General features: G+C 50.9%; 1 protein-coding gene across 1 annotated transcript; it reads right to left on the bottom strand.

Annotated features, from left to right (window-relative positions):
• Nucleotides 1-2,127: 2,127 nt before the first annotated feature.
• On the bottom strand, nt 2,128-2,463 carry LOC116470306 (cytochrome c oxidase assembly factor 4 homolog, mitochondrial-like). Its single transcript, XM_032155879.2, has one exon. The coding sequence runs from the start codon at nt 2,428-2,430 to the stop codon at nt 2,167-2,169; it is 264 nt and encodes an 87-aa protein (XP_032011770.1). The 5' UTR covers nt 2,431-2,463; the 3' UTR covers nt 2,128-2,166.
• Between the last annotated feature and the right edge of the window lie 7,720 nt (nt 2,464-10,183).

Below are 10,183 nucleotides of genomic sequence, written 5' to 3'. Positions count from 1 at the left end.
GAGTGTCACCAATTTGCACTGGAGGGGGTCAAGGAAGTTGTCACGGTAGCCACAGCATAATAGGGATTAAATAAGACATTGCCAGGTGGCGAGCAGATATGCCTGGAGCAGAGAGTATAGCCAAGATCCAGAGAGTAGAGAACGTGCATGGCATTTTGGGGAATCTCTTGTATTTTGTTTTTCACACCCCATCCTCTTCACCCATGGAGGTTTGAAACTAGGGAATCTCCTTTTATTGTCGTTGTTTGTTTGTTTGTTTGTTTTGGGGGGTTACTTAATATGTAAAGCTACTTAAAATATTCACCACGTCCTGATGCCACACTCAGAGCTTTTCCTAAGATGAAATCCAAATTCACCCGTCTCGAAGGTTCCGACCTTCGGGGACTTGCTGGAAGGCTGACATGTTTCCCTTGGCAGGGGCCCGGTTTCTTCCTGTGCCAACAATAAGAGAGTAAGATAATGTTGGTTTCAGATCTTGATTCTTAAGAAAATGCCTCTGGTGTTGCACTTTCTGTAACATAATGGGGCAAACGGGACAATTCCAAGAATTGTGCGCTGGGTCCTGCGGGGCCGCGGGGCTGTTTTAGAAGGGTCCTGGGTGAGCCTTCAAAGAGACTTCCTTATTCAGCACCTAACCCGTCCCCAAGCCCCCCAGGAAAACAAAACAGCACATAGCAAAACCGGCTATGAAAACTCCCTTTGAAAGAACTGCTTATGCCAGAAGAAAACACAATTTTAAAAAGAATTCTTTCCCGTGGGCACCCACACCGCACACGCCGGGGCTGGATGGCAAATGCTCACCGTCTTTGCCACCGTTTCCAGCGTGTGTTTCTTGAGCCTTGACCCGGGTGAGTGTAGGGATGCAGGCAGGGGGCAGTGAATTTAGGCCTCCATGGACTTTGGATGGTTTTTTATACGTCTCTGAATGAAGGTCAAGGGTCATGTAGGGGCAGAAAACAGCTGAGAGGGAAAGTCCCTGCCTTCTCCAGCCCAGCCTCATGTCTCCACTGCAACCTCTGTCCACCATGGCATCCCCAGACTCCCCTTCCCAAACACAGCCTGGGACTCCTCCAGACCGGGGACCATGTGTCCTTGCCCTTCCTTCTTCCCCTCAGCACTGCCATCCCTGACCCCAGCCCCTCACACTTGCTCCCTGAGCAGGGACAGCCATTGCTTCTGTCAGCCCTGCTACAACCAGATTGCACATGGCCTGCATGTCAGCACACTGGACCATGAGCCCATGAATAGTGGGGTTCACTCTGGACCCATTTGTGTTTCTGCCAGGACCTGGGGCACGTGGCACCTGGGAAGGGAATGCCAGTGTATGTAAGAGCCGTGAAGGAGTGAGGTGCTATGTTCCCAAGACCCCAGCATGGCTGAACACCGGGGGCCACATGGTAACCCTCGGGAGAGTGCCTTGCTGGCTCCCGACTTCCCTCTGTCTCATCTGCTCCCCTGCCTGAGCCTCCTGGACTCACCTCCCAGTCAATGACTCCTGCCTCGAGCTCCATGTGCTCCATGGAAGCCTGACCTGGGACAGCAAACATGTTTAGGGGCCCTAGCGTTGTCTGTCCTCTGAGGAGTCCCCAGTCTAGGCCCTGAGGGTTAACCTTTCATTGCCCGCTACTGCTCATCTCTGGTTTATAAACACCAAGGACTCTGGAGAGTGCCACAGGCTTCTCAAATGCCACCTCTTTCAACCCATCCTGGCCCCTCGTGAGGCAGGACCTGCTATCATCCTTGTCCTTCCCATGTTATGGATGGGGATACTGAGGCTCAGGGAGGTTTTTTTTTTTTTTTTTTTTTTAGGTAATCAATTTACCATTAGATTATGAATTTAATTTAAAATAAAATGTCCCTAGAATGATCTCACTACTTGGCACACTGACCCAAGATGTGGGGTGGGGGAGCATCCCTTAACACATTCTTTGTTTCCTGGTAAATACTGGTGGAACAAGACAGCTGAGGCTGTATGAGATCTGACCATGAACATACGACAGCTGTTTGTGCCAGTCACGTCCAAACCCATGGCTCTCAACTCCAGATCCAAAAACTATCCCCATGTGTTAGACCTCCCACACCCAGCATTTAGGATTTTTTCCTCTATAATCTTGCTGGGTGCTGGTCTTGGCAGGGCCATCTACTGGGGATAGGTGGTTTGGGGTCTCACTGGTGGGCACTGGCTTGTTCTTGCCTCCTCTGCAGCTCCTCTTGCCGCCTTGCCTGCTGTTCATTCATGCAATCCTTGAACGCCTGCACCTGTGGCTGGCATTGCCGCCAGTCCTGGTGCTGGGCCACGCACTCCTGCACCGCAAAGTGGGAGGCAGCGCAGCCAGAGCGGGAGATCAGCTGGTCCAGTGGGTCCTCCTCCTCATCATCCTTCTTCGCCCGTTGGGTCCAGGTATGGCCTTGAGGGACTGAAGTTGACATCCTGGGGACGGGGAGTCGAACAGGTGGGAGAAGAGGGCCCAAACGCACGCTCCTATGTGGCGGCTTGGGCTTCGCAGGCGGTTGGGGATCCTCCGTCCATCCTTTCGGGAATCAGCCCGTCGTGGGCGAGGCTCAGGGAGATTAAATTCATTGCCCACAGTCATGGCACTGGCGGGTGGTAGAGACAGAAGCTGAACCCAGGTAATTAGGCTGCATAATTGCTCTGAATCATGAGACTCAAGCTTTCTGGCTTCTGGGTCTGTCTGTGGACTGAGCACCCTGGAGGCAAGGTGCACAGGGAATGGGAAGGGGCCCGATCAAACGCCACTCAAGCCCCACCCACCTCCTTCTGCACCGGCTGCCCAGGGCATCAGGACCCACACCAGGAGGTGAGCCTGTGCTCACTCACATGCCACAGGCACTGCACACCAAAGGCGCAAGCCAGGGGTAATTTCATGAACATCCCCTGACTTGATCCTTAAAGACCTTGGAGGAGGACTCATGACACCCATTTCACAGATGTGGAAACCGAGGCCCAGGGAGGTGAAGTGGCTCAGCCAGCTGAACATATTACCTTTATGTGTGTAAGGGGGTGGGGAATAACTGTTCAGGGTTGCAAGCGACAGAAACAAACTCTAGATGTAGAAAAGAAAAGGGATAATTGGTGGAATGCACTGGGTATGGAACTGGAAGGCTGGAGAGCCAAGTCTGGACATGGGGATGGACTCGGGCTGCCTCACAACATGAAACACCGCCCCGGTGTCCCTGCTGTGACAAACATATTCCCACTGTTGCTCGTTCTTTCTTCCCTCTCCTCACAATCCATTTCGTAGGTGGGGGAAGGACGCGCTGCCTGAGCTTGGGTCATGACGGACCCCATGTCCTGGGGAGGGAAGACCATGAGTGAACAGGGCTTCATCCACCAGAAGAAATAATTTCCCCTAAAGCAGATCGAGTGCTCTGACCGAAGGAAAGTGGAGGGGGACTGGGCAGCTCAAGACCAGTCATGGGCACCACCTCGAGGTTATGCAGCAAGGTCCTTCATTCATGCCTGCATTCATTCATTCCACTCTTCTTTATTGAGCACCTACTGTGTGCTAGGCACTGTGCTAGAGTTTGAACTCAAATCACCTGCCCCTGCCTCCACAGTTCCTCGGGATCGTTCTGTGGGGTAAGCTAGACCCTGCACCATCCTATCTGTGAGCAGCCTGGCAGAGCCATGGGGCAAGCTCATGACCTAAAATTCACCCAGTCACCAAGGCACAGTGACCCTGTGACCCCAGCCAGCAATGCCCCCTCCCCTCCCTCACAGACCTCCCCTCCCTCACAGTGACAAATCTCACTAATTCCTCAAGCAGAGCCCCATCACGCCGAGGTCTGTCCAACAGAGGGGTCACTGATAGACTCAACACCATCCTTATCTGACCTCTGGTGGCCTCCCCAGGGTCGTGACCCCAGCAATACCTGGCCTCAGGAGTGGGGGTCTCCTGGAGACAGATGGGCCCCCAGCAAGGGGTTCATAAATCATCCCGAAAGAGCTTTGAGTCTCTGTATATTCCACGATAGCCTGTGAGGGGCCAGGGCAAGACATGAGGGGAAACCGGATCTTCTGGAGAAGGAGTGAAGATAACGAGGCACGACGGCTGGGCTTCCCTGGGCTCCTCATTAGCAAGGGCAGCCCAGGACAAAAGCCGACAGCCAGGAGTGGCTGGACAACACCGTGGGTCCGTTTGCAGGTGCTGTGTCTGCCAGCTTCGGTGCATCTTTCAGTAAGGAGGGATGTGGCGGGCAGCATAGGCACCACACATGTGGACATGCACAACATATGTGCCCTAGTGGCAACCTGGACCATGGGAGGCCCAAAGGATCTGATCGAGGGAGGAGCAGGCGGCACAGGGTCCTTGCTGTGAATCCAGATCTCTGGGTCTCTTTGGGGAGCCCTTTGGAAGACCTTTAATACGCCTAAGGACTGATTGCACCAGAAATGTGGAGCTCATTCTCTATGCAGAACCTGGCCCTCCATGGCTTTTAGGGCTGAGGGCTCGCTGGGCTCCACCAGGGCCAGGGGAATGGACAGAAAAAGGTACAGGAACACGGTGGGGAAAGCACGATCCGTGGAATCAAGTGGACCTGGGTTTCAGTACTGGCCCCCACTGCCAGCAACCGTGTGGCTTTGTCCAGCTTCCTTAACCTTTCGGGTCCTCAGTTTCCTTCCAGAGTCTTCCAGGGCATTGGCCACTTGGCCCGGAGCCTGCTGAATTGCGTCTGATAGTCAGTTAGGGGGCAGCAGGGTGCGAGGTGGCATTTGGAGGCAGAGTTGAGTTCTCAATTCCTGCTGTTTGACTTTGTGCAGGCTGTTAGCCTCTCTGGGATCCCTTTCCTTGCTTCTTCAAGGGTCATGTCCTTCACAGAACCATGGTTATGGGGATGTGGGCACAGGGCATGGATGTGTGGCACCCAGCATGAAATACCCACCGGATAAAAGACCCACCAGATAAAAATTACCATCATCAGCATGTGGTGCTCACTGCCAGTAGCCTCGTCTATAAAATCACTTTCCAGGCTGTGGTGCATGTAGGCTTGTGGTGCGTGTGGCCTTGTGACAGCTTCCAGAGACCCACTGCTTTACACGCAGGAGGTACTTGAGAAATGGCCAATTGTCTTCCTCCTGGTCTCAATTGCCCTTAATTGCTTTAATTCCTAATAACCCTGAATAGTCAGGTAATCCTGAAGTTCCCGGCGGCTGGAACCCATGAATGGGGTGGTCAGGAAGACATGTGCAGGCATCCGAGACCCGAGACTTCAAACCCGAAAGCATCCTTTTTCCTCATTTCTGGTGACCCACTGAAAACAGAGGCATTTTGTGAGTCTTGTTTTTTATGAGTGTGGTGGAGACATTTCATTATGTCCTCAAGATCCTTTCAGTTGTCTCCTCATCAACAAGACTCAGCAAGTGTACATTTCCCAGGCTGTCTTGCAGGTAGAAGTAGTCATGTGACACTATTCTAGCCAATGAGATATGAGCTGGGGCTGTTGCTAGGAAACAAACCTGTATTTCCTTGATACTTCTTTCTGTTCTTCCTGGCTCGCCACAACCTGCTGTTTCCACTTAAGGATGCATCTTAAGACCCTTTTTTATTAGCTCCCTTGGGCCTCCTGAATTCTTTCTTTAATGAAACTATTTTATTTTGGGACTTGGAATCATCCATAAGCCATTTTCACTAGATTTCTAAGTGTACCATTTTGTAACAATGTGCTATGTTCGAGTTAAAACTGTGGGCACATTTTGTCATTACAAGAGGTATCACATTTTAAAATTTCTAACTGAAGTACAGAAAAGTACAGGTATCATAAGTGTGCCACAGAATGCATTTTTGTCAACTGAACATGCTCATTTTTGTTTTTTGCCATGGATGTGCTCATGCTGGCTCCCGTGGGAGATGGATTTTCTTCTTTAGGTCGCTGTATGGGTCTCCTGGGGCTGCTGTGACCTAGGTAACCAGCACCCAAATTGAGAAACAGACATCACCAGCTCCCAGAACCCCTCACTTCTCTGAAACCTGCCCTGTCGGAGTAACCACTATCCTGACTTCCATACAGTATTCGTTCCCTCTGCCTACGCTTTTATACATAAATGAAATCATACAGTATGTTCTTTTGTTTCTAGATTCCTTGACTCAACACTGAGTAGGTGACATTCATTTGTGTTGCAGCCTGCAGTTGTGAATCATTCATTCTCGCTGCTGCACAATATTTCACTGCATCTAAATACCACCACATCTTTGTTTCTAACAGCTGTCCAGTATCCTAACATGTGGCTGTAAAGTGGTGCCGTGTTTAACTTGTCCCCTTTGAATGGACGTTGGGAGACTTTCTGTTTGGTGGTGATGACCAGCAATGTTGCAATTCTATTCCTGAACATATCTCTTGGTGTGCTTTCACCAGTATCTAGGCAAATTTCTAGCTCATCTTTTAAAATGTATCTGCTGCTGAATTGCTGGGCTAATTAAAGAATCATATGGTCCTTTTGCAATTAAAACAAATTCAGTGAAACACATTCAAATTGCCAAAGTACCCCAGCAGCAAAGTGAAGTCACTTACTCTCTCCCTCTCCTGCCTCCATGAAGTGACATCTTCCTGCTCCTCTGCGGGGGCAGCCTTGAAGCTCACGATTCTTCCACTGCTCATCCCTCTCATGTCTGGAAACAATTTGAAGCTCATGAATTTTACAGGCTCTAAGCATCCATCAGCTGATCTAATCATTTTCAGAGACCTGAAAGTCAGAGTTATCCCCGGTTCTGCCAAACCTTCACCCATTGGAAACTGGAATGGGAAGATTGTTTGCGGTCCATTTCTCCAGAGAGAATGGTCTGAATCGAGGAGGAAAAGGTCTAGTCAGACCCATTTTCATTAAAGAATGAGAATCCACGAGGCCTGAGAGAGCTAATAAAAAGGGCTGTAAATTGCATTGCTAAATGAAAAAAAAAAAAAAAGGTTTGTTTAAGGCATGTGTAATACATATTCTATTGCAGTAAAAGGCGGAAATCATTTACATACATGTGAAAACAAGCCCCTACCACATTTGAGGCTGCCACGCACATTAGAAAGATTCTGAAAGGGGACATCAGGCACTGCAGAGAGATAAGGGGAATGAGAGGAGGCAGACTTGGAGCTCACATGGTCTTCCTTTCTGTACTGTTTAAATGTTCTAGCCATGATCATTGTATTGTGTTTCTATTACTTTGTAACAAATTACCACAAATTTAGTGGCTTAAAACAACACACATTTATTAACTCAGTTTCTGCAGGTCAAGGCTCTGAGTGTGGCTTTGCTGGTGCCTGGCTCAGGGTATCACAAGGCTCAGTCAGGGAGTCAGCTGGGCCGCGTTCTCATCAGATGCCCAACTGGGGAACGATTCTCCTCCAAGTGCCCTCGGATTATTGGCAGAATTCTTTTCCTTGAAGCTATAAAACTCATAGCAGCTGGTGTCTTCAATGTCAGCAATAGAGTCTTGTATTTCTTTTTTTGTATTTTTATTTATCAATTATCTCCCTACACTTGCTTGTTTTTTTCTGCTGTGTGTAAACAGTTTGGCCCATTTCCTTCCATAAATGACCGTCCTCAGTATGTCAGCCACTTCCTCCACATCACAAAATGGTTGCCATGGTTCCAGCTGTCATTTGCTGCTTTCATAATTTCCAGTGGAAGATGGCAAACTGTTTCTTCATGTCTCTTTTTAAGATCAATAAAGCCTAGATGGTCAGCACTCTGTACTCCACCCACATGTCCCTCCATGAGCCAAAATTGTCTAGAGCTAGGTAGACGGGCTCATATCAGTTACCAAACTCAGCCTCCAACACTTACTACATGACAAGGGGCGAGTCCTTTCATCTCTCTGTGACCCAGCTTTCTCATCTATAAAAGCTGATAACAATAGTATCCATTTCAAAAAGTTGTTGTGATCATTAAATGAGGTTATGAATGCATTTGAGCCCAGGGAGTTTTTAAGATCCCCACTATTGTGGTCATTGTTGTTGTTATTATTATTACTAGCCTGGGGCAGTGTCTGGCTTAACAAATACTTGAGTTGATGACTGATTGACGGGTGGGAACGCTGACATCTGCAGAACCCAAAGAAAGGAGCCGAGGTGTGGGAGAAGCAGGAGCTGACAAGCAGCTTGCATGGGACCACCCAGCACGCGGCCTCAGGCCTGGGCCGAGCCTTCAGGAGTGACTGATTCCCTGTCCAAGCGTGGACCCCGGGCCGGCAGGCCGCCCCCAGTCCGTCTGGGCCCTTTGTTTTTATCTGGTCTGCCCCGTGGCCTTCAAGCGAACACTCCGTGTCATTACTGCGCTTGAGACGCTCAGGTACCAGCTCATTTGTCAATCAGCACCGAGCATTTCGGTTGTCAAAGACGCAGAGGTCTTTGTGCAATGACAGCCGTCCTCCCCGCCCAGAGGGCCCCCAGCTGCTCTGTGAGGAGCCGTGAAGGAACAGCTGTCCCTGGGAAAGGGCTGATAACTGGGGCCAACCCTGGTGGCCTGCTCAGCCTGAAGAGGAGCCCGGCCCAGCCCTAGATCCACCTCAAGGGGATTTAAGGATGCAAAACAGGGCTGAGGCCTTGTGAACTGTGGCCCAGGGACTCTGTGCAATTGGACCTTCTCTTCAGCACTGCTGAGTGACTCCGGATGAGTTAGCCTCTCTGAGCCTCAGTCTCCTCTTCTGAAAATATGAGAGGGTGGAACCAGTCATTGCTGAGACCTTCCAGCCTGCAATTCTACAGGCAGTTCTGGGAGGGAACTGGGCAGCCGTAGGAAGCCCAAAGGACACACAGGTGGGAAGGTGCCAGGAGGGGCAGGGGACAGGGTTGAACTGGCTGAGGCTCATTCTCCAGACTTCACCTCCGAGGCACCCTCAGAAGCCGTGTCTGCAGGGGCCTTCCTCGCAGGCCAAGGGGAGGTTAGGACCAGCACCAGCAGCGATGCAGCACTCGCACAGACGCACACACATGCTCACACTGGCTGGCATGGGAGACGGATTTTCTTCTTCAGGTCGTTGTATGGGTCTTCTGGGGCTGCTGGGACAAATGACCACAAACTGGGGGCTTAAACAATAAAAATTTACTTTCTCACACTTCTGGATGACAGGAATCCAAGGTCAAGGTGTGGGCAGGGCCGTGCTCCCCCTGAGGGCTGGAGGGCGAGTCCTTCTTTGTCTCTCAGCCACTGGTGTCTCCAGGTGTTTCCTGGCTTGCAGACGCCTCACCCCAGCCTCTGCCTCCACTCCGCATGGCCTTCTTCTCTGGGTTCCTGGGGCTTAAGTCTCCCTCCCCTATCTCTTATAAGGACTCTGGCCACTGGATTTAGGACCCACTCTAAATCCAGGATGATCTCATCCTGAGATCCTTAGTTGAATCATATCTGCGAAGACCCTAGTCTTAAGCGAGGTTCCATTCACAGGTTCTGTGGGTTAAGACGGGGAACATTTTGGGGGTCCCCATCCCACCCTCTGGGGGTGGCTGAAGTGCTTGAGAGGCCTGCTGTCACTCTCAGTCGTGGCTTTCGTTTATTCAAAGCTGCAGTTGTCCTGGGGCTGCCTGGTTCCAAGTAACCCTGATCTCCCCGAGGGCCACACTTGCTGCTCAGCCCTCTGTCCCCAGCGGCACACACAGGATTTGGCCCAGGGTTTGTGGGTGTGCGGGGTATCATTATCCAATGAGAGAAGGCCCAAATGATTGACAGAACCAAAGTTTAGTGGCAATGGTCTCTGCACCTCCGGGTACACTCGGTGGTTGGTGGCCACGGCTGTTTGGTGCTTTCCCTTCGGGAACCATTAACTTTTTTGGAGCCTGAAGTCAAGTCCAAATGACCTGGCCTGCTGAGGTCTGCAGACCAGGGAAGCAGCCCACCAAGGGGATTTCCTTCCAAAGTTGCAGCCCATCCCCAGGGCTCCAGTGCCGCCAGGACACAAGGGGGCCAGGAGAGCTGGGAGGAGGGACAAGCTGAGTGGACGGCGCAGAGCTGTGTTCTTGGCATGGAGAAGAGCCTCCAGACACAGATGCCATAAGGTGCAGGGTGAGACCAGCCCTAAACCCTTGTTCGGTTCTGCAGCACACTCCCCACTCCGCTCTGATCCCCCGGAACATAGCCCGAGATGCTTGTGGCTGGTTCTGCAATGTTGCCAGCTTCCTGTCATTGCCCCTTAAAAAAGAGAAAATTCCTGTTGTTTTAGGATTAAGTAATCAGCGTGTC

Source organism: Hylobates moloch, unplaced genomic scaffold (assembly GCF_009828535.3).
Source record: "Hylobates moloch isolate HMO894 unplaced genomic scaffold, HMol_V3 SCAFFOLD_6, whole genome shotgun sequence".
NCBI lineage: Eukaryota > Metazoa > Chordata > Mammalia > Primates > Hylobatidae > Hylobates > Hylobates moloch.
This window is presented reverse-complemented; position numbering and strand designations above follow the sequence as displayed.

Coding starts and splice junctions, on each gene's coding strand:
- LOC116470306 (XM_032155879.2), bottom strand. CDS start 2,430: ATGTCAACTTCAGTCCCTCAAGGCCATACCTGGACCCAACGGGCGAAG.